At 42.0% G+C, this 25,677-nt stretch overlaps 7 protein-coding genes and 1 pseudogene across 7 annotated transcripts; 4 read left to right on the top strand and 4 right to left on the bottom strand.

The window, feature by feature from the left end:
* Positions 1-16: 16 nt before the first annotated feature.
* LOC117548573 lies at positions 17-492 on the bottom strand (annotated as a pseudogene).
* A 721-nt stretch (positions 493-1,213) lies between these two features.
* On the top strand, positions 1,214-2,016 carry LOC117548566 (hemoglobin subunit beta-2-like). The gene is made up of 3 exons (XM_034219935.1): positions 1,214-1,361; positions 1,490-1,712; positions 1,804-2,016. Exons 1-3 carry the CDS (start codon positions 1,222-1,224, stop codon positions 1,930-1,932), a joined length of 492 nt encoding a protein of 163 aa, XP_034075826.1. The 5' UTR covers positions 1,214-1,221; the 3' UTR covers positions 1,933-2,016.
* A 992-nt stretch (positions 2,017-3,008) lies between these two features.
* On the bottom strand, positions 3,009-3,842 carry LOC117548556 (hemoglobin subunit alpha-2-like). The gene is made up of 3 exons (XM_034219925.1): positions 3,705-3,842; positions 3,404-3,611; positions 3,009-3,226 (listed from the first exon to the last, which is right to left on the bottom strand). Exons 1-3 carry the CDS (start codon positions 3,800-3,802, stop codon positions 3,098-3,100), a joined length of 435 nt encoding a protein of 144 aa, XP_034075816.1. The 5' UTR covers positions 3,803-3,842; the 3' UTR covers positions 3,009-3,097.
* A 699-nt stretch (positions 3,843-4,541) lies between these two features.
* On the top strand, positions 4,542-5,345 carry LOC117548564 (hemoglobin subunit beta-2-like). The gene is made up of 3 exons (XM_034219933.1): positions 4,542-4,689; positions 4,818-5,040; positions 5,132-5,345. The coding sequence occupies exons 1-3, from the start codon at positions 4,550-4,552 to the stop codon at positions 5,258-5,260; spliced, it is 492 nt and encodes a 163-aa protein (XP_034075824.1). The 5' UTR covers positions 4,542-4,549; the 3' UTR covers positions 5,261-5,345.
* Positions 5,346-6,336: 991 nt separating this feature from the next.
* Positions 6,337-7,172, bottom strand: LOC117548558 (hemoglobin subunit alpha-2-like). The gene is made up of 3 exons (XM_034219926.1): positions 7,033-7,172; positions 6,732-6,939; positions 6,337-6,554 (listed from the first exon to the last, which is right to left on the bottom strand). Exons 1-3 carry the CDS (start codon positions 7,128-7,130, stop codon positions 6,426-6,428), a joined length of 435 nt encoding a protein of 144 aa, XP_034075817.1. The 5' UTR covers positions 7,131-7,172; the 3' UTR covers positions 6,337-6,425.
* A 738-nt stretch (positions 7,173-7,910) lies between these two features.
* On the top strand, positions 7,911-8,673 carry LOC117548570 (hemoglobin subunit beta-2-like). Its single transcript, XM_034219938.1, is given in 4 exon segments — positions 7,911-8,017; positions 8,146-8,182; positions 8,184-8,369; positions 8,460-8,673. Coding segments are annotated over 4 exon segments (444 nt in total). The 5' UTR covers positions 7,911-7,925; the 3' UTR covers positions 8,589-8,673.
* Positions 8,674-9,671: 998 nt separating this feature from the next.
* LOC117548546 (hemoglobin subunit alpha-2-like) lies at positions 9,672-10,506 on the bottom strand. The gene is made up of 3 exons (XM_034219910.1): positions 10,368-10,506; positions 10,067-10,274; positions 9,672-9,889 (listed from the first exon to the last, which is right to left on the bottom strand). The coding sequence occupies exons 1-3, from the start codon at positions 10,463-10,465 to the stop codon at positions 9,761-9,763; spliced, it is 435 nt and encodes a 144-aa protein (XP_034075801.1). The 5' UTR covers positions 10,466-10,506; the 3' UTR covers positions 9,672-9,760.
* A 700-nt stretch (positions 10,507-11,206) lies between these two features.
* LOC117548870 (hemoglobin subunit beta-2-like) lies at positions 11,207-12,008 on the top strand. The gene is made up of 3 exons (XM_034220414.1): positions 11,207-11,352; positions 11,481-11,703; positions 11,795-12,008. Exons 1-3 carry the CDS (start codon positions 11,213-11,215, stop codon positions 11,921-11,923), a joined length of 492 nt encoding a protein of 163 aa, XP_034076305.1. The 5' UTR covers positions 11,207-11,212; the 3' UTR covers positions 11,924-12,008.
* The last annotated feature ends 13,669 nt before the right edge of the window (positions 12,009-25,677 follow it).

Raw genomic sequence — 25,677 nt, 5'->3', positions numbered from 1 at the left:
CTCTCAACGGCCCAAGTTTGAGAAACACTTCCTGTACATTTCAAGGTATTATCTTTGAATCACTCTGGCTCTGCACCTTGAAGTTACCAGGGTCCACACGCAGAGTGAAGGCATGCAGCTGACTGAGTTCCTTGAGACCTTCTTCAGGTCATCCATTTTGGTCACAGCGTCTCCAACTCCCATCATCACAGTTATTCCGTGCTTCCTGCGCAGCAGGAGATTTGGGGCTCTGGTCCGGCCAGTGGGAGAAGTAAATCTTGGTCTGTGGGTACACCACCAGCATCCTGGGTCAAACCAAAACAAATGTTAGTGAGAGCCAACATAAATGCATTTATAAATGTTGGAGCAGGTTGCAGCAGTCAGTTCGGTCACATTACCTGGCTACAGCATCGGCGCCGATGTCCTCGGACTTTCCAGACACTTTAGCCCAGAAGGCCTTGACTGTTTGCTTGTCTTTAGCAGTGAGAGTGGTCATCTTGCCAGTTGAACGTGTGTTGCTGAATGCGGTGATCAGCCCAAGCAGTGAGGGTTTTTATGCTCGTAACAGAGCATAGAAACACCCAGATCTTCCTCTAAGATATGCTGCACAAGGCGTGTTGGGTTGCAGCCCCCATGAGACAAACCAGACAATTCTTCTCATGGTGACTTTGGAAATGTTCAAGATGTCAACACTAAACCCCAAAGTGACAAAAACATTTTGTTTAAACATCAGCCTTTGTGTTAGTGTATAGCCTGGAGATACTACCTGACTGGTTTCAATCCATCTTCTGATTTGAGATTGAGAAAGGCACTGAATTCATAGGCTATACCAACATGTATGAAGGGAACCAGACACTTCTAGGGCTGTTACCTTAAACTGGATAATGTCTCTGTACCTATTCTGGTGAAGGGAAATTAAAAGTAATACAAAGAAAGTTGAAAACATCATTTAAAATGATAATTTATAGCATTACTCAGTATAGTTGGTCTTTGTATAATTAATTATAGATCTCTGTCCAGGGTGCTGATGCTGTGACTGATACGTTCAAGATATCTACTGTTGCTGTATTACAATTATTACTTTAACTATTTCCTTCCTCTCAGAGATAATGTAGGTGGAGCAAATTCGCCGAATTCTCTTATCACTGTAGAAAATCCATGAGATAGAACTTGCCCGGCCCACCACCCACCCACTCGCTGGTTGTGGGATGGGAGCAGGAGGGCTTTAAAAGGTTGCATCTGATGCCAGAGAACTCAGTATCTGCTGACCTGCAAACTGGAAGCGACAAAATGGTTGAATGGACAGACTTCGAGCGCGACACCATTAAGGACATCTTCTCCAGGATTGAGTATGATGTGGTGGGCCCTGCAGCTCTTGCCAGGTGGGTCTTTGTAGTTTTGCATTTTAAAATAATGTAGCAGAGACATGTTTTCTTTCAGACACATTGGATTAAACTACATTTTTTCTAATGTAACCGTTTGATTTGAACGTGTTCACGTGTTTCCTCAGGTGTCTGGTCGTCTACCCCTGGACTCAGAGGTATTTTGGCGGCTTTGGAAACCTCTACAACGCCGCTGCGATCAAGGGAAATCCCATGGTTTCCAAACACGGAACAACCATCATGCACAGTCTGGACCGGGCTGTGAAGAACTTGGACGACATAGAGAACACCTACACCGAACTGAGCGTGCTGCACTCCGAGAAACTGCACGTGGACCCCGACAACTTCAAGGTACCGTTGTGGAACTCATTTAATTATTCATATTCAGAGATTACCAACCTTTCATGTGGCTGATTTTGTCCTGATATTTGCTGTGTTGCAGCTCCTGGCCGACTGCCTGACCATCGTGGTTGCTGCTCAGCTGGGTAAAGAGTTCACTGGTGAGGTGCAGGCAGCTTTCCAGAAGTTCCTGGCCGTGGTGGTGTCCTCCCTGGGAAGACAGTACCATTAGAGCTGCGACGCGAGACCATCACATGCTGAGCATTTGTTTAAAACTGTTTTTGTCTCAAAAGCAAATAAACAATTAGCAAATCCATCAAGTTGTTGTGTAATTACACCAAAAACTAACACTCTTGACTTGTGTTACAAATGTATGTAAATCCTTAAAGAAAATAGTACGATAAACATAAACAATAAAATAAGCAACATTTCTAATGATAGTACTTTTGTTGCTATTGTTGTTACTATAACAGAAAGCCTTTACATTATAGCTCCACCAAATATAGCCATTATTGTCATTAAATGCTCTTCATGAGGTCTCTGGTTCGTCACTTGAAGAGCTATAAAGTTGCTTTACATATTTTTTCTTTCTTTCAGGTAGCTCACTTTTTTTGATGTTTTTTATAATAACAGTTGTATAAATAATACTACTAATACTACTAATCGTCATCATTATATTAGTAATAATAACAACAATAACAAGAACAATATTAATACAGATGATTACAAAATTAAAAGTATTATTATAATTATAAGAATAATTATAATAATAATAAGAAAAGCTGTTAATACTAAAATAAAAAATATTCATTACAACCACCACGAAATCCTTTGTTGACCCAATATCAAATGTAATCCAATGTTTTGAAGAAACATTGATGTTGCCAAATTGATACAACATACTTACCTGTTTTATGGGTCTTCTACTTTTGTTTTCTTAAAATCATTATGAAAATGTTTGAACTGATCCCAGTGACCCTATTAGTTTTTTACAATTTTTACAATTGATTTCATCATTGACGATCCTGCACATTGTTTTGCAAATCAATCCATTAATTGTTAAATATATATAATCTCACCTAAAAGGGTGACGTCTTAAAATGCCTTGCTTTGTCCAAACCAAAAGACATTTCACAATGCATACAAAAGAGGACGTTTGGACTTTCTGCCTAATAAATAACAATAAGGTCAAAGTGGTTTCCTGTTGAGTTTCTTCTGGTTGACTATAAAGTCTGCTTTGTGCTGTAGTTGTGATTAACTCTGACATTTGACATGATCATAACACACAAACCAGAATACAACAGTTTCTTTTCTTTTAGCATGAATGCATTTATTAATCACGATGCAACACAATGTCATCTCATGCTGCAGTCTCCTTCTTCTTCTTCTCCTGCTGCTTATCGGTACTTCTCAGACAGGGCCAGAGACACAGCAGCCAGGAACTTGTCCAGAGACACATGAACCTCAGGGGTGAAGTCGGTGGGGAACATGACGGCCATGACCACAAGGATGTTGTGGGAGAGAATCTGTGAAAGAAGAAAATGACACAGATGTTACATATACCCATCAAACATAAGGACATGTTGTGCATGGTTGTAACAGATGGATCTGTTGTCTGTCTGGAAACCTCTCAACGGCCCAAGTTTGAGAAACACTTCCTGTACATTTCAAGGTATTATCTTTGAATCACTCTGGCTCTGCACCTTGAAGTTACCAGGGTCCACACGCAGAGTGAAGGCATGCAGCTGACTGAGTTCCTTGAGACCTTCTTTCAGGTCATCCATTTTGGTCACAGCGTCTCCAACTCCCATCATCACAGTTATTCCGTGCTTCCTGGCAGCAGGAGAGTTGGGGCTCTGGTCCGGCCAGTGGGAGAAGTAAATCTTGGTCTGTGGGTACACCACCAGCATCCTGGGTCAAACCAAAACAAATGTTAGTGAGAGCCAACATAAATGCATTTATAAATGTTGGAGCAGGTTGCAGCAGTCAGTTCGGTCACATTACCTGGCTACAGCATCGGCGCCGATGTCCTCGGACTTTCCAGACACTTTAGCCCAGAAGGCCTTGACTGTTTGCTTGTCTTTAGCAGTGAGAGTGGTCATCTTGCCAGTTGAACGTGTGTTGCTGAATGCGGTGATCAGCCCAAGCAGTGAGGGGTTTTTATGCTCGTAACAGAGCATAGAAACACCCAGATCTTCCTCTAAGATATGCTGCACAAGGCGTGTTGGGTTGCAGCCCCCATGAGACAAACCAGACAATTCTTCTCATGGTGACTTTGGAAATGTTCAAGATGTCAACACTAAACCCCAAAGTGACAAAAACATTTTGTTTAAACATCAGCCTTTGTGTTAGTGTATAGCCTGGAGATACTACCTGACTGGTTTCAATCCATCTTCTGATTTGAGATTGAGAAAGGCACTGAATTCATAGGCTATACCAACATGTATGAAGGGAACCAGACACTTCTAGGGCTGTTACGTTAAACTGGATAATGTCTCTGTACCTATTCTGGTGAAGGGAAATTAAAAGTAATACAAAGAAAGTTGAAAACATCATTTAAAATGATAATTTATAGCATTACTCAGTATAGTTGGTCTTTGTATAATTAATTATAGATCTCTGTCCAGGGTGCTGATGCTGTGACTGATACGTTCAAGATATCTACTGTTGCTGTATTACAATTATTACTTTAACTATTTCCTTCCTCTCAGAGATAATGTAGGTGGAGCAAATTCGCCGAATTCTCTTATCACTGTAGAAAATCCATGAGATAGAACTTGCCCGGCCCACCACCCACCCACTCGCTGGTTGTGGGATGGGAGCAGGAGGGCTTTAAAAGGTTGCATCTGATGCCAGAGAACTCAGTATCTGCTGACCTGCAAACTGGAAGCGACAAAATGGTTGAATGGACAGACTTCGAGCGCGACACCATTAAGGACATCTTCTCCAGGATTGAGTATGATGTGGTGGGCCCTGCAGCTCTTGCCAGGTGGGTCTTTGTAGTTTTGCATTTTAAAATAATGTAGCAGAGACATGTTTTCTTTCAGACACATTGGATTAAACTACATTTTTTCTAATGTAACCGTTTGATTTGAACGTGTTCACGTGTTTCCTCAGGTGTCTGGTCGTCTACCCCTGGACTCAGAGGTATTTTGGCGGCTTTGGAAACCTCTACAACGCCGCTGCGATCAAGGGAAATCCCATGGTTTCCAAACACGGAACAACCATCATGCACAGTCTGGACCGGGCTGTGAAGAACTTGGACGACATAGAGAACACCTACACCGAACTGAGCGTGCTGCACTCCGAGAAACTGCACGTGGACCCCGACAACTTCAAGGTACCGTTGTGGAACTCATTTAATTATTCATATTCAGAGATTACCAACCTTTCATGTGGCTGATTTTGTCCTGATATTTGCTGTGTTGCAGCTCCTGGCCGACTGCCTGACCATCGTGGTTGCTGCTCAGCTGGGTAAAGAGTTCACTGGTGAGGTGCAGGCAGCTTTCCAGAAGTTCCTGGCCGTGGTGGTGTCCTCCCTGGGAAGACAGTACCATTAGAGCTGCGACGCGAGACCATCACATGCTGAGCATTTGTTTAAAACTGTTTTTGTCTCAAAAGCAAATAAAACAATTAGCAAATCCATCAAGTTGTTGTGTAATTACACCAAAAACTAACACTCTTGACTTGTGTTACAAATGTATGTAAATCCTTAAAGAAAATAGTACGATAAACATAAACAATAAAATAAGCAACATTTCTAATGATAGTACTTTTGTTGCTATTGTTGTTACTATAACAGAAAGCCTTTACATTATAGCTCCACCAAATATAGCCATTATTGTCATTAAATGCTCTTCATGAGGTCTCTGGTTCGTCACTTGAAGAGCTATAAAGTTGCTTTACATATTTTTTCTTTCTTTCAGGTAGCTCACTTTTTTTGATGTTTTTTATAATAACAGTTGTATAAATAATACTACTAATACTACTAATCGTCATCATTATATTAGTAATAATAACAACAATAACAAGAACAATATTAATACAGATGATTACAAAATTAAAAGTATTATTATAATTATAAGAATAATTATAATAATAATAAGAAAAGCTGTTAATACTAAAATAAAAAATATTCATTACAACCACCACGAAATCCTTTGTTGACCCAATATCAAATGTAATCCAATGTTTTGAAGAAACATTGATGTTGCCAAATTGATACAACATACTTACCTGTTTTATGGGTCTTCTACTTTTGTTTTCTTAAAATCATTATGAAAATGTTTGAACTGATCCCAGTGACCCTATTAGTTTTTTACAATTTTTACAATTGATTTCATCATTGACGATCCTGCACATTGTTTTGCAAATCAATCTTTAATTGTTAAATGTATATAATCTCACCTAAAAGGGTGACGTCTTAAAATGCCTTGCTTTGTCCAAACCAAAAGACATTTCACAATGCATACAAAAGAGGACGTTTGGACTTTCTGCCTAATAAATAACAATAAGGTCAAAGTGGTTTCCTGTTGAGTTTCTTCTGGTTGACTATAAAGTCTGCTTTGTGCTGTAGTTGTGATTAACTCTGACATTTGACATGATCATAACACACAAACCAGAATACAACAGTTTCTTTTCTTTTAGCATGAATGCATTTATTAATCACGATGCAACACAATGTCATCTCATGCTGCAGTCTCCTTCTTCTTCTTCTCCTGCTGCTTATCGGTACTTCTCAGACAGGGCCAGAGACACAGCAGCCAGGAACTTGTCCAGAGACACATGAACATCAGGGGTGAAGTCGGTGGGGAACATGACGGCCATGACCACAAGGATGTTGTGGGAGAGAATCTGTGAAAGAAGAAAATGACACAGATGTTACATATACCCATCAAACATAAGGACATGTTGTGCATGGTTGTAACAGATGGATCTGTTGTCTGTCTGGAAACCTCTCAACGGCCCAAGTTTGAGAAACACTTCCTGTACATTTCAAGGTATTATCTTTGAATCACTCTGGCTCTGCACCTTGAAGTTACCAGGGTCCACACGCAGAGTGAAGGCATGCAGCTGACTGAGTTCCTTGAGACCTTCTTTCAGGTCATCCATTTTGGTCACAGCGTCTCCAACTCCCATCATCACAGTTATTCCGTGCTTCCTGGCAGCAGGAGAGTTGGGGCTCTGGTCCGGCCAGTGGGAGAAGTAAATCTTGGTCTGTGGGTACACCACCAGCATCCTGGGTCAAACCAAAACAAATGTTAGTGAGAGCCAACATAAATGCATTTATAAATGTTGGAGCAGGTTGCAGCAGTCAGTTCGGTCACATTACCTGGCTACAGCATCGGCGCCGATGTCCTCGGACTTTCCAGACACTTTAGCCCAGAAGGCCTTGACTGTTTGCTTGTCTTTAGCAGTGAGAGTGGTCATCTTGCCAGTTGAACGTGTGTTGCTGAATGCGGTGATCAGCCCAAGCAGTGAGGGGTTTTTATGCTCGTAACAGAGCATAGAAACACCCAGATCTTCCTCTAAGATATGCTGCACAAGGCGTGTTGGGTTGCAGCCCCCATGAGACAAACAAGACAATTCTTCTCATGGTGACTTTGGAAATGTTCAAGATGTCAACACTAAACCCCAAAGTGACAAAAACATTTTGTTTAAACATCAGCCTTTGTGTTAGTGTATAGCCTGGAGATACTACCTGACTGGTTTCAATCCATCTTCTGATTTGAGATTGAGAAAGGCACTGAATTCATAGGCTATACCAACATGTATGAAGGGAACCAGACACTTCTAGGGCTGTTACGTTAAACTGGATAATGTCTCTGTACCTATTCTGGTGAAGGGAAATTAAAAGTAATACAAAGAAAGTTGAAAACATCATTTAAAATGATAATTTATAGCATTACTCAGTATAGTTGGTCTTTGTATAATTAATTATAGATCTCTGTCCAGGGTGCTGATGCTGTGACTGATACGTTCAAGATATCTACTGTTGCTGTATTACAATTATTACTTTAACTATTTCCTTCCTCTCAGAGATAATGTAGGTGGAGCAAATTCGCCGAATTCTCTTATCACTGTAGAAAATCCATGAGATAGAACTTGCCCGGCCCACCACCCACCCACTCGCTGGTTGTGGGATGGGAGCAGGAGGGCTTTAAAAGGTTGCATCTGATGCCAGAGAACTCAGTATCTGCTGACCTGCAAACTGGAAGCGACAAAATGGTTGAATGGACAGACTTCGAGCGCGACACCATTAAGGACATCTTCTCCAGGATTGAGTATGATGTGGTGGGCCCTGCAGCTCTTGCCAGGTGGGTCTTTGTAGTTTTGCATTTTAAAATAATGTAGCAGAGACATGTTTTCTTTCAGACACATTGGATTAAACTACATTTTTTCTAATGTAACCGTTTGATTTGAACGTGTTCATGTGTTTCCTCAGGTGTCTGGTCGTCTACCCCTGGACTCAGAGGTATTTTAGGCGGCTTTGGAAACCTCTACAACGCCGCTGCGATCAAGGGAAATCCCATGGTTTCCAAACACGGAACAACCATCATGCACAGTCTGGACCGGGCTGTGAAGAACTTGGACGACATAGAGAACACCTACACCGAACTGAGCGTGCTGCACTCCGAGAAACTGCACGTGGACCCCGACAACTTCAAGGTACCGTTGTGGAACTCATTTAATTATTCATATTCAGAGATTACCAACCTTTCATGTGGCTGATTTGTTCCTGATATTGCTGTGTTGCAGCTCCTGGCCGACTGCCTGACCATCGTGGTTGCTGCTCAGCTGGGTAAAGAGTTCACTGGTGAGGTGCAGGCAGCTTTCCAGAAGTTCCTGGCCGTGGTGGTGTCCTCCCTGGGAAGACAGTACCATTAGAGCTGCGACGCGAGACCATCACATGCTGAGCATTTGTTTAAAACTGTTTTTGTCTCAAAAGCAAATAAAACAATTAGCAAATCCATCAAGTTGTTGTGTAATTATACCAAAAACTAACACTCTTGACTTGTGTTACAAATGTATGTAAATCCTTAAAGAAAATAGTACGATAAACATAAACAATAAAATAAGCAACATTTCTAATGATAGTACTTTTGTTGCTATTGTTGTTACTATTACAGAAAGCCTTTACATTATAGCTCCACCAAATATAGCCATTATTGTCATTAAATGCTCTGCATGAGGTCTCTGGTTCGTCACTTGAAGAGCTATAAAGTTGCTTTACATATTTTTTCTTTCTTTCAGGTAGCTCACTTTTTTTGATGTTTTTTATAATAACAGTTGTATAAATAATACTACTAATACTACTAATCGTCATCATTATATTAGTAATAATAACAACAATAATAAGAACAAGAACAATATTAATACAGATGATTACAAAATTAAAAGTATTATTATAATTATAAGAATAATTATAATAATAGTAAGAAAAGCTGTTAATACTAAAATAAAAAATATTCATTACAACCACCACGAAATCCTTTGTTGACCCAATATCAAATGTAATCCAATGTTTTGAAGAAACATTGATGTTGCCAAATTGATACAAGATACTTACCTGTTTTATGGGTCTTCTACTTTTGTTTTCTTAAAATCATTATGAAAATGTTTGAACTGATCCCAGTGACCCTATTAGTTTTTTACAATTTTTACAATTGATTTCATCATTGACGATCCTGCACATTGTTTTGCAAATCAATCCATTAATTGTTAAATGTATATAATCTCACCTAAAAGGGTGACGTCTTAAAATGCCTTGCTTTGTCCAAACCAAAAGACATTTCACAATGCATACAAAAGAGGACGTTTGGACTTTCTGCCTAATACATAACAATAAGGTCAAAGTGGTTTCCTGTTGAGTTTCTTCTGGTTGACTATAAAGTCTGCTTTGTGCTGTAGTTGTGATTAACTCTGACATTTGACATGATCATAACACACAAACCAGAATACAACAGTTTCTTTTCTTTTAGCATGAATGCATTTATTAATCACAATGCAACACAATGTCATCTCATGCTGCAGTCTCCTTCTTCTTCTTCTTCTGCTGCTTATCGGTACTTTTCAGACAGGGCCAGAGACACAGCAGCCAGGAACTTGTCCAGAGACACATGAACCTCAGGGGTGAAGTCGGTGGGGAACATGACGGCCATGACCACAAGGATGTTGTGGGAGAGAATCTGTGAAAGAAGAAAATGACACAGATGTTACATATACCCATCAAACATAAGGACATGTTGTGCATGGTTGTAACAGATGGATCTGTTGTCTGTCTGGAAACCTCTCAACGGCCCAAGTTTGAGAAACACTTCCTGTACATTTCAAGGTATTATCTTTGAATCACTCTGGCTCTGCACCTTGAAGTTACCAGGGTCCACACGCAGAGTGAAGGCATGCAGCTGACTGAGTTCCTTGAGACCTTCTTTCAGGTCATCCATTTTGGTCACAGCGTCTCCAACTCCCATCATCACAGTTATTCCGTGCTTCCTGGCAGCAGGAGAGTTGGGGCTCTGGTCCGGCCAGTGGGAGAAGTAAATCTTGGTCTGTGGGTACACCACCAGCATCCTGGGTCAAACCAAAACAAATGTTAGTGAGAGCCATCATAAATGCATTTATAATTGTTGGAGCAGGTTGCAGCAGTCAGTTCGGTCACATTACCTGGCTACAGCATCGGCGCCGATGTCCTCGGACTTTCCAGACACTTTAGCCCAGAAGGCCTTGACTGTTTGCTTGTCTTTAGCAGTGAGAGTGGTCATCTTGCCAGTTGAACGTGTGTTGCTGAATGCGGTGATCAGCCCAAGCAGTGAGGGGTTTTTATGCTCGTAACAGAGCATAGAAACACCCAGATCTTCCTCTAAGATATGCTGCACAAGGCGTGTTGGGTTGCAGCCCCCATGAGATAAACCAGACAATTCTTCTCATGGTGACTTTGGAAATGTTCAAGATGTCAACACTAAACCCCAAAGTGACAAAAACATTTTGTTTAAACATCAGCCTTTGTGTTAGTGTATAGCCTGGAGATACTACCTGACTGGTTTCAATCCATCTTCTGATTTGAGATTGAGAAAGGCACTGAATTCATAGGCTATACCAACATGTATGAAGGGAACCAGACACTTCTAGGGCTGTTACCTTAAACTGGATAATGTCTCTGTACCTATTCTGGTGAAGGGAAATTAAAAGTAATACAAAGAAAGTTGAAAACATCATTTAAAATGATAATTTATAGCATTACTCGGTATAGTTGGTCTTTGTATAATTAATTATAGATCTCTGTCCAGGGTGCTGATGCTGTGACTGATACGTTCAAGATATCTACTGTTGCTGTATTACAATTATTACTTTAACTATTTCCTTCCTCTCAGAGATAATGTAGGTGGAGCAAATTCGCCGAATTCTCTTATCACTGTAGAAAATCCATGAGATAGAACTTGCCCGGCCCACCACCCACTCACTCGCTGGTTGTGGGATGGGAGCAGGAGGGCTTTAAAAGGTTGCATCTGATGCCAGAGAACTCAGTATCTGCTGACCTGCAAACTGGAAGCGACAAAATGGTTGAATGGACAGACTTCGAGCGCGACACCATTAAGGACATCTTCTCCAGGATTGAGTATGATGTGGTGGGCCCTGCAGCTCTTGCCAGGTGGGTCTTTGTAGTTTTGCATTTTAAAATAATGTAGCAGAGACATGTTTTCTTTCAGACACATTGGATTAAACTACATTTTTTCTAATATAACCGTTTGATTTGAACGTGTTCACGTGTTTCCTCAGGTGTCTGGTCGTCTACCCCTGGACTCAGAGGTATTTTAGCGGCTTTGGAAACCTCTACAACGCCGCTGCGATCAAGGGAAATCCCATGGTTTCCAAACACGGAACAACCATCATGCACGGTCTGGACCGGGCTGTGAAGAACTTGGACGACATAGAGAACACCTACACCGAACTGAGCGTGCTGCACTCCGAGAAACTGCACGTGGACCCCGACAACTTCAAGGTACCGTTGTGGAACTCATTTAATTATTCATATTCAGAGATTACCAACCTTTCATGTGGCTGATTTTGTCCTGATGCTTGCTGTGTTGCAGCTCCTGGCCGACTGCCTGACCATCGTGGTTGCTGCTCAGCTGGGTAAAGAGTTCACTGGTGAGGTGCAGGCAGCTTTCCAGAAGTTCCTGGCCGTGGTGGTGTCCTCCCTGGGAAGACAGTACCATTAGAGCTGCGACGCGAGACCATCACATGCTGAGCATTTGTTTAAAACTGTTTTTGTCTCAAAAGCAAATAAAACAATTAGCAAATCCATCAAGTTGTTGTGTAATTATACCAAAAACTAACACTCTTGACTTGTGTTACAAATGTATGTAAATCCTTAAAGAAAATAGTACGATAAACATAAACAATAAAATAAGCAACATTTCTAATGATAGTACTTTTGTTGCTATTGTTGTTACTATAACAGAAAGCCTTTACATTATAGCTCCACCAAATATAGCCATTATTGTCATTAAATGCTCTTCATGAGGTCTCTGGTTCGTCACTTGAAGAGCTATAAAGTTGCTTTACATATTTTTTCTTTCTTTCAGGTAGCTCACTTTTTTTGATGTTTTTTATAATAACAGTTGTATAAATAATACTACTAATACTACTAATCGTCATCATTATATTAGTAATAATAACAACAATAATAAGAACAAGAACAATATTAATACAGATGATTACTAAATTAAAAGTATTATTATAATTATAAGAATAATTATAATAATAGTAAGAAAAGCTATTAATACTAAAATAAAAAATATTCATTACAACCACCACGAAATCCTTTGTTGACCCAATATCAAATGTAATCCAATGTTTTGAAGAAACATTGATGTTGCCAAATTGATACAACATACTTACCTGTTTTATGGGTCTTCTACTTTTGTTTTCTTAAAATCATTATGAAAATGTTTGAACTGATCCCAGTGACCCTATTAGTTTTTTACAATTTTTACAATTGATTTCATCATTGACGATCCTGCACATTGTTTTGCAAATCAATCCATTAATTGTTAAATGTATAGAATCTCACCTAAAAGGGTGACGTCTTAAAATGCCTTGCTTTGTCCAAACCAAAAGACATTTCACAATGCATATGTAGCCGGCGCTACTGTTTTCTGAGGATTAGCTGTCAGATCATTTCTGCATGTGGCTGGGCCGCCACTGGCCCTTTAAGACACACCCCCCCTTCTTTAGTCAGCTGGCCCTTCCATATAAGGAAAACGCGCAGCTGTATGTAGTTCAGCATCTCCCCTACACTTTAAATGCCCACTCACTCCTCACCCAAATCAGCTGTGACTATTACGAGTGTTCTTGTTCCAGTTATCGTTGTCTGGCTGATAGGCGTGTATTCCCCCTATACGAGGTATGTGAAGCTGCTGTTAGGATTTGTAACATTCAGTGTAGGCCTACCACTGAATTGTTAACATGTGGCCTGTAAATGCCAGGCTTCTTGACAGCCCCAGTAGAGACTGTGCAGAGAATCACCGTTGCAGAGGTGTCCAGTGAGGTGATAATTGAGTGAATGCGTTTGCATCAGAGGTAGGAGATTAATTGTATGTACACTGAAGGACATTCATATAAGTCTTTATACAATTTCTAATCTCCTTTCTCCATTTATTTTAGGATTAGTTTGCTACCGTTTTGCCTACCTTCTATGTTTTGCTTATTGACTAGTTTGTTGTATTGTGTACAAACTAGTGATTTAATCTTTAAAGCGACAGCACCCTCATTGTAACGACCCACTCTGTCCCACAAGGTCTAATACTATCTCTGTGCTTATACTTCTTCAGTGACGATCCTGGCCTGTGGAGTGGAGCATGTGGTTTGCTGGGCACTTTTTGCATGCAGATATGGTTGATTTGTAGTGAGTGTTTGATTGAATACAGCTACACGTGGTGATATTGTGGTTTTGGGGAAACCCTCAGCAGTTGGCCAGAAGAATCACTTTTTAACTATCATTATGTGTGATATTGTAATTATTATAGTTATCCTCTCCTTGTCAGAGCCAGCCTTCAATCGTGGGACTTATGTGTGTCGACTGAGAAAGCTGAATAAGTTTTAATCTGCATTTTGTACTACTGAACTTTTACTTGATTATTTATATAATAAACGTTTGTAAACATTTGAACTTGAGGCCGCGTCCCTGCCCATCCTTTTATTCTTATCTGCGTGACTTGTCCTAAGGGCTCGTATTGGGGAACCCAGGTTAGCGTTAAGTATCCTAACCCCCTTTTATTATCGCAGCCCAAAGTGGTCTGTTTTCAGCAGGCTGTGGTCGCGGTCCTGGAACCCATGATGTGGAAGTCCGATGTCCTTTATTTATCCACGATTGGATGAATGGGAAAGGGTCAAATATGTTGATAGGAGGCCCATTTATGTCCACAAACAACAATGCGTTGAGGCTTCTGGCTCGCAGCCGGTTCCTGGTCTTGCAGTCAGTGTCATTGCATGCCGAAAAGCCCCTCTCGCACTCTGCAGATGTCGGAAGAACAGTGTTGCTCGCCACTATCATTCTTTTCAAGGTTTTACCCTGATGTTCCTTGCCTTGTTGTTGAAGTTTCCAGTCTCTGAACTCACTGACAGCTTCAGTTGCGGACTCTCCGAGAAGTTTAGCAAACTTCCCCACCTCCCTTTCTCCAAACAGAACAAGCTCTGTCCTCTCTTTTGGCCAGAAGTGCTGATCCAGAGGCTTCAACATAGTTACCAGCTCACTATCGGGGAGACGCCTGGTGAGATTATCAAGGATTGACTGGTAAAATTGGGACTTCTTTACTTTAGGTTGAGTTTCTCTAATATCAACCCCTTTGAACTGGCCGCTTGTTATGCCCGCTTTGACTTTTAGTTCAGTTTTCCCATCGTTGTCCTTCATGGCAGAGAGCACCTCGATCGTCTGATGTATGTAGCGGCTTGCATCAACCAGGGACGTGTCGCGTTTCTGTAGTTTCAGGGAGAGACTTTGTAATTCACGTAACACGTCTTTCATTGTCGCTAAATCAGTGAGGAATCCAGTGGATGTCAGATGCTTTAGTAAACCAGTGTACTTGGCTTTCTCTGCACCGGAACGTGAGCCATCTTCACTAGCAGATTTAAAGTGATGTGCTAACACTGGGAAGTCCTTCAGCACAGCTTTGACAGTGTTGTAACTGCTGGAAACCCATCTAATTGTAAAGACTTGTCCGATTTTCAGAATCTGCATGTTCAGTTCCGCAGCCGCTTCCTCTAACTCCCTGGCGTTTTTCGTGGACTGGTGGTAAAGAGAATAGAGTTTAGCGAGGAAAAACTCTAAATGATTACAGCCTGCCACAGCCTTCAATGAATCATTCACCGCTAATTCCAAACGATGAGCTAGACAATGAACTGCCTGAAGACGAGGGAAATCCTTTTTCAGCCTGGCTATGAGTCCATTCTGTCTCCCGGTTAGCACGGCAGCACCGTCTGTGGCTATGCTAATTAGGTTTTTACAAAGAAACTCTTCATCCATTCCCCCCGCCTGGAGGCTGTTTTCAGTGCGCTACACAGCGACTCTGCATCAGTGCCCTGGTCCAGTTCAACAATGTCAAAATACACATTGTCCATATCTCCATTCCCAGTGACATCGCACCTGACATAAATAATCATGTATGCGCGTCCATGAATTGTGCTTTCGTCTAGCGTTAGACTAATACGGGAATCAAGTGATTTGATATTAGAAATACATTTCTTTTTCATCTCTTGTGCAATGTGCTCCACAATCTGGGCACATGAATGATCGGATCTGTGAGCAGGGCCGACTGTCGCACCATTCATCTCATTAAGTTGCATAATGGGTTTCAATTTTGTATAAGGCAACCTTTCTTTAGCGACAGTATAGGCTGCCCTGAACGAACTAGCTGTCTCATTAAACAGGCTGGAGCTGAGTTCTGCAACTTTCTTCGGAAGTACTTGTTTTAGTTTGAGCTCCGCTATTTCAACAGCTCGTTTATGAGCAACAGAGTCGCGGTGTATGTAAAAAAAATTCCGCAACTGCTTCTGCACAGGGCTACTCACAGTCCCATTGATCCAGGCATCCGCCAAATGGGTGATTCTCACGAAACCACCTTTGGTCATGTCTGTGAGGAATTGACAGACAAAATTACAAAAATAATCAAAATAATCAATTCTATATCAAACTGCATTGTGTATTGTCTGTGGTACTATTGCTATTTGTGTAGTTGAGGTAGTAATTCATATTTTTTTCACCATTTTTCCATGTAGAAATTCATTACCGTAATGCGTCCGGAGTTTATTTTTTTACATTTAACCCCAAAATATCACAATAAATCCGCACAATTTAATACATACATAAATACAAAAAATTGTTGAAATGGTACATTGTTACTGGTAATATAATTATTTTGGGTCTAAGATTTATGAATTAAAATATTTTTGTATTAATATGTGTGTCCGGAGCATGTGAAGTTCATTACCGATGCACTGCCTATTTGGCCCCATTACAATTCCTGTTTGTTTAAATTCGTTTTTTGGTTACCCATGATGCATTGCATGGAAGAGAAGATGCAAGATGGCTACAAGGTAAGATGTCCTTTCAAGGTCAAGCTATAGATATGTTAAAGATTCCATTTACTGACACCCCAGTGTACACTACTAACTGTCATTACCGTAATGGGGTATTATATAATGTTTTTTTTAAAGTTATTGATTCCAAAATCAATAGAAAAGTAGCTTTTATAGAGCCAGAATGATAGTGCAAATATTTATTTTGTAGCATCATGGCTATGCTAACTATTATGCTAGCTAGTGTTATGGTCATTCATTACCGTAATGCTCTGCATTCATTACCATGTCATATAGGAGGCTGTTACGGTAATGAACAAAATTGTTGCGGTAATGAAAGAAATGTGTGCAGCTATGTATGGTGAGCTTTAACTATAAAGAAATAATTTATATATATTATTTGAATCTAATTTATTTAATGAATACTGAATCCCTCTTGAAATTAAGTTCAGAAAAGGTGGAAAGGAAAAGGGCAGCTTCCAAGGTGAGGGTGGTGAAGCACAGAGAGAAAGTGTACAGCAACCCAGAGCTGCTGGAAGAGTACAGAAGGAAAGAAAGAGAGGTTAGAATAGGACATCTTCACATTGTGAGTGAGTGAGAAAGAGGGAGAGACTGAGAAAGAGAGAGACTGAGAAAGAGAGAGACTGAGCCAGTGTTTCCGCCAGGGGGCCGTCTTGCCATCATTGGATGCCCTTTTTCAGCTCGGAACGCCCTCAACTCGAGCCGAGGCGGCCCAAAAAAAAAAAGTATCCGAGAGAAGATCGACAATTTTTATCGTTTAAATCAAGGGTTCCCAAAGTGTGAGACGCGCCTACCCTGGGGGGCGCCAGAGAGCTTCAACGGAGGCGCAGCCGCCAGAAAAAAATAAAGAGAAACAGTGAAATCTAGCTAGTTAACTTCAGCTAACTTTATGCGAGCGGCAAAATATGGATAGATTTTTAGTGAAGTTACCTAAAGTGAGAGAGGAGACAGCGTCTGTCAGAAAACGGAGGAAGTATGACCATGATTATTTGAAGCTAGGATTTTCATGGACCGGTCCTGATGACACTCCACTGCCACAGTGTGTTATCTGCAACGAGGTGCTAGCTAATGATGGTATGAGACCATATAAACTCCGGCGTCATATTGAGACGAAACGCCCATGTTTGGTGACCAAGCCACAGGAGTTTTTTGACCGGAAGCTCAAGGAATTGCAGTCACAGAAAAATGTCATTGACACATTTAGCACTGTGAATACAAAGGCAACCGAAGCATCATACCGAGTGGCGTTACGGATAGCTAAGACAGGTAAACCTCACAACATTGGTGAAACGTTACTCCTCCCTGCTGCTAAAGACATCTCCGTCTCAACTATTTCTCTCCGAGTGCAACGTATGAGGAAGCTGCCATCCTTAACCTCAACTTGTTTAAAACATAAAGATAAAGAGGTTTAAAAAAGCTATTGTTTAATGTCTTAAGGAGGTGACGCTCAACCAATCAAAAAATAGGAAGGTAGCGAAAACAGAGCATTTTATGACATTTTCTCACCTTACATTTTCTCTTTGAAATGCAATTGAATACCCCTGCATTATAGCAACAACAATAATAATAATACCAATAATAATTGGGAGGGGGGGCGCGGCTGTGACTATGTTCTCTGAGGGGAGGCTCACCTTCCCACACTTTGGGAACCCCTGGTTTAAATGACAAAAAGGAAAATGACATCCCTCTATTGGAGGGGCAAAGGAGGCTGGTGGGATTTTTTTTTCGCCGCCAGCAAAGCCGGTTCCTGTGACGGAAAAAAGTGTACTGCCAGCGAGCCTTGCCGTTGGCTCTCAGCCCGAGTCTGAGTTGCCGCCATCCTAGTCTCCGCCAGCATCCCCCGCCCGTGCAGGTGCCCCGGGGCCGGATGTTGTTGTCATCTAGCCTCCCACCCCATCCAGAGCCTACGCCATCTGACAATGTCACTTCTACACCCGTAAGCCACGAAGAGAAACCGGTCAGCCACAACAAAAGGAAGTTTGTCGGAACCTGGAAAATGAAGTTCCCGTGGTTGTGCTATAACAAACAAAGTCATAAAATGTATTGCACACTATGTGTAAGGGAAAAAAAGCACAACGTGTTCTAGGGCTGTGCGATTATGGCAAAAATCATAATCACGATTATTTGGTCAATAATTGATATCACGATTATTTTGACAATTATTCATTGACCATTTATTGAACTTTAAAACAAATAATATTTTACCAATAAACAAGATCAATAAATGTGTTGGAGCGCACTTCCAAAACCATACTAAACATATATTAATATGATAAATAAAAATAAATTAGACCAAAATAAATTAAATCAAATATGTTGCAGTGCACTGTCACAACCTACTGAAAACTCCTTAACATATAGCCAACATTTTGGTAAAACATATTCAACATATTCCACTCAGTTAAACGTTGAAGGCTGGCCAACCGTCATGGTCCAGAAGTAACAGGAAATAAATGTTGAACTACAATTTAAGACCAAATAAAAATGTTTAGGCCACCATGGCAAATGCTGGTAGGGCTGCTCATGTCATCTCTTAAAGATTTTTTGCAAGAAATACCAGCCTGTTTACATGGTCTGGTTTCAGAGATGAGCGCAGTACAGGTGGCAATATCGTCACCTGTACTGAAGACCCTCTCTGAAGAGGAACTTGTGGCAGTGCTGCCACATATGACACAGGAAAAAAAGAAAAGACTCTGAAGAACCCTTTCTTTGCCATTATATAAAAATAGTGTTGCTACAAAAGTATAAATTAGGCTTACTAATAAAACAACTCAGATCTGAAGCTACACAGTAATCTGCTGCAGCAACAGTGCAATAAAAAAAGACAACATTAATAGAATCAAACCCATTTTTTGTTGCATTTTATAAAATAAATGCCTTTAAAATAGGATGCAAGCAACACTAGTTTCTGAACTGATAGACTATAATCAATGTAAACAGAACAGATCTTAATGTTTGCATTCTTATACCATTTTGTACAATAATTATCATGAATAAATTCAAACAAACTAAAACTTACAGCAGATTAATAACGGTATCTAAATTGAGTTTTTATTATATCAAAAACCTGTTGAAATGCTGCTGTTATTTTTACTGTCCCACAAAAGCGCGTCGCAGCCTCCAGGAAAGCTTCTTTCACAACTTCGCCGTCTTCGAAAGACTTCATGTGTTTCGCAAGAACGTGACTGACCCGATAAGATGCTATGGTAGCAGCCTTGCTCTTGTTGTTGGGCCTGGTGAAAATGGACTGCTGTGCATTTAGCTGTGCTCTCAGGCCCCTCCCCTTTTGGAGCGTAGGGCAGAATTAGGAGGGAATTCCGTCTCGTAGCGTTTGTGCACTGTTTTGAAATGCCGCTCCTAAATTACCCTTCTTCAATAAAGCCACGCTCGCATTGCAGATGAGACAGATGGACTTTTAATTGGAATAGATACAAAAATAATGATCCTCCCACTTGGAGTGAAAATTATATATTTTGGGCTTTTTTGCTTCTGCCATAATTGCGGTCTTGTGTGTGTGCGGACTGTCACTCCTGTTGACCATCCATGCTGTTGACACGGACAACGTCAGCGAACTAGTGCACTGCTCACCAGCCACGCCCGGACACATGGGGTGAGGCCGGCCAATCACAAAGCTTTGATGCGTTCAAGTGCATTATTCTGGCACGGGAACATTATGTTACAGGACATTAACGATAAAACAGAATATTGTTGTTCTATTTTTAGACACATCTCGCGATCGACTGGGAATCTCCCCGCGACCCTTCTTTTTAACTAGTTGCTGCTCTTGTTCTGACATCTTCGCTTGCGCTGAACACTCACAACACATGTCACTCCCACGTGGCCGAGTGGGCTTTTAGGGAGGGGCGAAAGCGCACCCAGCAAAAATAATCGTATTTTGTCAATTATGCTGTTTTCCTAATCGTCGCAAACCATAATCGTAATCGCGATTAAAATACGATTAATTGCACAGCCCTAACGTGTTCACCGCGGGGACGTCCAACTTCAGGGTGAAGACTTTAGAGATGCACATAAAGGGGGTGGATCACAAAGCAGTGCTAGATGCACAGCATTTACGAAGAAACAACGTTCAAGTTGCCGTTAATCGAATGGTCTGTGCCAGATCAAAGGCGGTAATTGCGGCCAAGAGGAACGTGTATTACCTGGCAAAAGAACTGTTGCTGACACACAAAAACAAAAGCTTGAATGAACTGTGCATTCTGCAGGGATGTGAAACCTTGGCAGAACTGCGAGTTTCAGAGAACACCCTCACAACGACATAGTGCAGGACATGCAGTGCGCCATAAACAATGTGCTGAAGGAGGATTTCATTGCAAAGTTAAATAACTCAACATTCAAGGGGCTCATGACTGACGAGTCCACGGACATTTCGGTGGAAAAGCTTCTTTGCACATATGTTAACCTAATAAATGACGGTGACTTAGAAACCCACTACTTGTGCAACACAAAGATACTGCATGCGACGCTGCTACCGTAACGCAAACCATTAAGGAGCAGTTGCAAAATTACAACATCGACCTGAACGACATAACTGGCGTCCGTACAGATGGGGCAGCGGTTATGACTGGAAGAGAAAATGGGTTCGTGGCGCGTTTTAAAAAGGGAAAACCCAGCCATCGGTGGCACACACTGCGCTGCACATAAGCTAAACTTGCGTGCCCAGCAGGCTGCTGTGGCGATACCATCCCTCCAGCGCTACCAGAGGACGGTGGGCAGCATCTATGGATACTTCTCCAACAGCAGCTCTCGGTAAGCACGGCTTAAAGAAATGCATGTCATCCTGCACACTGATTACGTTCAGCCTGCTGTAACCTCAACGATCAATGCGCTGTGAGCCATGCAGATTGGAGATGAAGGCGGCCCAAAATTCCAATAATTCCTGGCCAACATTGCGGAGAAAAACGGCGGGATGTATTTTAAGGGAGAAAAGACAAAGGCTACCAGGGCGATGCGGCAGGCCGTGGATGGTGTAAGGCAGCGCTTCCTCGACACCCTCATCCAGAATATTGAAGATCGTTTCCCCGACATCGGCCTCTTTTCCGCTTTTCGCATATTTGACCCATGGTGTCTGCCACGGGACAACACTGAACCTGCGCGATTTGGACGCGATGAGCAGCGGACCATCCGGGATCACTTCTGCCGAGCGGGACGGGAACCTATCGTTGACACGGACACCTGCAGCGCAGAGTGGTCACCTTTTAAGGAGCTAGTCCATGCAAACTACAGCAAAAATTCCTTCCAGGAGTTGGTGAAGATCATGGCTACACAACATGCTGGCTTCCTTTCTGAAACCACAAAGCTCCTGGCTGCAATCTCGGTCATTCCAATGAGCACGGTGCGGTGCGGACGTGGATTCAGCATTCAAAATCGCATAAAGACCAGGGCAAGAATAAAAGCAGAAAATCTCGACTGAATCTGCATTGAAGGACCACCCATTGAACAGTTTGACTTCTACAGAGCCCTGGAAAAGTTTAGAGTGGAAAAACACTGCCGCATTTTCCAAGGACCATGCAAGGAGCGATGTCCCTGCCGGCAGCGGTGATTTTATACAGGTACATTATGTATCATGTAACAAACGTTACGTTACTATTGTCTATTGTGTGTGTAAAGAGACAGTATATAAAAGTAACGGTGCAATTCAAAATTGTGTGTGTGCATATACGTAAAGCGATAGTATTTATAAAGCAATAGTATATCTCTTCTCCATGTAAGGTCATTACCATAACAAAAGCTTTTCATTACCGACATGCTCTGTTCATTACCATAACACTTCCTTAATAAGTTAATATTTTGATAGGAATATGGAAAACCTTCAAATTTTCATTTTGTACAGGAAATGTTTGGTATGTCTGTTCATATTTTAAAATTGTCTTTTTTCAATCAATTGTACAATTTACACCACAGTAAAAGTCAATGTGTGGAACATAAAATTGTGTTACGGTAATGAAGTTAATAACTAAAATCATTATATTATTATATATTTACCTGAATTATTACACTATGTGACTACTTGTGACTATTGACAGCAGCATACGTTAAAAAATAAAATGCCAAACATTTACTAAAATATTTAGTTATCATCAATTGAAAATGTGTTACGGTAATGAATTTATTTGGTCAATGACTCGATAAAACTCTCTAAAAATGTGTTTTAAAACATATACAGAACTTTTCTTTTACTAGGGCTAGTTCATTTAGAACCTGGTTGATACTAATGAGAAAAATAATTTTCAAAATCTGCATCGAACTGTTTTGGCTCATGTTACACCAAGTTCGTGAGAATCACCCAAATGCGTTCCATATTTTTTCTCCGAAAGTAAGAGAGTCTTGGCTACCTTACAGACGAGGCATCCAAGACCACACTCCTTTGAAAACAGCCAGGTGTTTCTTTCTTTCCAGGATCTCCACTGATTGTGTCTCCAGTTAAGTGGCAGTCCTTCTGTAGCAGTACCTCCTGCCTCCTCATGCCGCTCCGCTTCGGAACTTTCTTCGTGTGTGCAGGTGGTCCCACATTCAACAGCATCAGGTCCGCTAGCAAAGACAGCATCCTCCGTAGCTGCAAGGTTAGTGCTAGCTGTCACGCTAGCAGGTGCATTTTGGTTGTCAAAAGCTGTTTTTTGTTTCTTTGTGAGAAAACCAAAACTAGCCAGGCTTGTAGACCCCGTCGGCAGCAGTGGCCTTTTTTTGGGCGGCATAGTACTCGTCTGCTAGCCTACGGTACTCGTAGTATGTGTGTATCTTGTAAATATATTTGAATGTATGTTGATATAACGGTTCATTCTTCGGGCGCGCGCAGCACGTTCACAGCCTCACAGGCATAGATTGCGCAATATTTTATTGCGCACCTTAGAGGTGAAGTACAGGCATATTGTCATTCAAGAGAGAATACGATGCGTAGTTCTTTTGGAAAACATTGTTTTGTTTGCCTATTTACCTCGTTAACGTAAATAATACTCATTACATTGAAAAATGCATTATTTGTGATCAAAATAATGGTTGTTGGTAATGTATATTAGCGACCCCCACAGATGTTTGATTTCATTGGGTCCGTGGGAGCTCAGGCACCTCCTTATGGGAGCTCAGCTCCCATTGGCTCCCACGTAACTCGAACCCTGGGGGCAGGTCACATTTTGGCGTTGTCGGCAGGATGGTATAAAGCAGGGACGTGTGCTTCTAGTTCTTTTGTATGATACAATTATTTTTTTTTGTTGTTTTTTTTTTTCAATGCTTTAATTATTTCTTTTCTGAGGCATAAATAGACAAGGCTGTGTAGAGGTAAGGGGCAAAACGGTAGCGGACTAGCTGCGGGAGTGAATACCTGGCTGTGCTGTACGGACCTTGAATTAATTCACCTGCAACCCGTAACTGACCGTTCTTTCTTCCCGCCGCAGTAGCCATGGAGGCTGATCTGCAAGACTTAAGGGACATGATTGCCCAGCTTAAGGCTGACAATGAGCAGCTGCGACAGGAGCGTGCTGCATCTCGAGGTTCGACCAGCGCTGATGGGGGGCCCATCCACTGCACCACAACCCTCCACCTCAAGGGGGGTTCACACCAGCGAGCGTGTTCTCTACCTTCCCAGAGAACGCAAATGTCCGGTGTTTAGAGGTAACTCTGGTATAGGGATAAGTGATTGGGTCGAGGAGGTGCGGTCCAGCATGCGGGCTCGTTACCTCTCTCCTCTAGATCAGGCTTACTTTATCTATGACCATCTGGAAAGTGAGGCTAGAGAGGAGATTAGGTACCGGCCACAAGGTGAACGTGAAAATCCAGAACGAATCTTGACTATTCTGCAAGAAATGTATGGTTGTTCTAAATCTTATGTTGCTCTACAGGAGAGTTTCTTTTCTAGAAAGCAGCTAGTTGGAGAGTCCCTCCAGGAGTATTCCCATGCCCTCTTCTGCCTCATGGAGAAAGTGGTTAAAAGCAACCCCGGAGGTATGACCAATTCAGCTGTACTGATAAGGGACCAATTTGTAGAGCATGTACTGGAACCTGCTTTACGTAGAGAGTTAAAACGCCTGGTTCGCATGCACCCAGATTACACCTTACTCGATGTCAGGACAGAAGCATTTAGATGGGAACAGGAGGGCCAGTCACCTAGTGTGAGAGAGAGAAGTCACTCCGTGCCATCATTTTGTGCAGTCCAAGGTTCCCAGGACAAGGGTGAGATGGCTGTTGCAGCTAATGATAAGGCTCAAGATGATATGGCTCAGTTAAAAGACATGTTGAGAAAGCAGCAAGAACAAATTAATCAGCTCTCTCAGAATATGTTGCAGCTACAAAATATCCCTAGACAGCAACAGTTCACTCCAAATGCCCCTGTAGTGTGCAGACGCTGCCAGCAGCCAGGGCATATTGCTAGAAATTGTTCCCATCAGCGTGTTCAGCAAAACCCCAAGCCCTATGCCCCCAGGCTAGGTTCAGCCAATGCCCAGCAGCCCGCGGAAAACGAATTCCTTCTGGTCTGCAGAGCCATGACTCAGAAGGGAATGCTCCTGGCTCAGAGGATGACATCGATGTCTCAAAGTTGTTAGGGTCCTGCCCAACTGTAACTGTTGGCCTGGGCGGTGTGGAGATTAATTGTTTACTCGACACCGGCTCAATGGTAACCACTATCACTCAGAGTTTCTTTGCCCAGCATTTTCAGGGAGGTCTCAACTCCTGTCATTGGCTTGAACTCCATGCAGCAAATGGCATCGAAATACCTTATGTTGGTTACTTGGAGACTGATGTAGAAGTTTTGGGCAAAGTGGTCCCTAGTCGGGGAATTCTGGTCGTTAAGGACCCCCCCGCACATTTACCCCAGCCTAAGGTGCCAGGTATTCTAGGTATGAATGTGATCAAAGAATGCTACAATGAGCTCTTTCAAAAGCATGGTGCTGCCCTGTTTGACCTCCCTTTTGTTCATCAACCTTCCTCCCCTTGGCGCAAAGCCTTCCAGCAGTGTCATCAGGTAGAGACAAACATCCCTACAATTGGCATGGTCAGGGTAAGGGGGCGGAGACCAGTGTGCATTCCTGCTGGTACAGTGAAGATAGTTGCCACCACATGTCCCCAGGGTGGGTTCGGTGCCACTGGTGCCGGTCTTTTTGAGCCACTCACTGCTAAAAGCCATCTCCCTGCAGGTGTGCTAGTGTCTCCAGCCATGGTCACAGTAGTGAGGGGGACAGCCTATATTCCAGTGGTAAATGTAAGTGCTACTGATGCTACCCTTCACCCCCGCACCCCCGTTGGTACGCTGAGCCCTGCTGAAATTGTGAGTTTACCAAAAGGAATCACTGAGGTGTCTGTTCCCCCCATGACGCAGGTCACGGCTACCATATCCTCTCAGGTTGGCTCAGATGCCCTCTTTGTA

This window comes from Gymnodraco acuticeps, unplaced genomic scaffold, assembly GCF_902827175.1.
Source record: "Gymnodraco acuticeps unplaced genomic scaffold, fGymAcu1.1, whole genome shotgun sequence".
NCBI classification, from domain to species: Eukaryota; Metazoa; Chordata; class Actinopteri; order Perciformes; family Bathydraconidae; genus Gymnodraco; species Gymnodraco acuticeps.
Note: the sequence above shows the minus strand (reverse complement) of the source record. Positions and strands in the feature narration are given on the sequence as shown.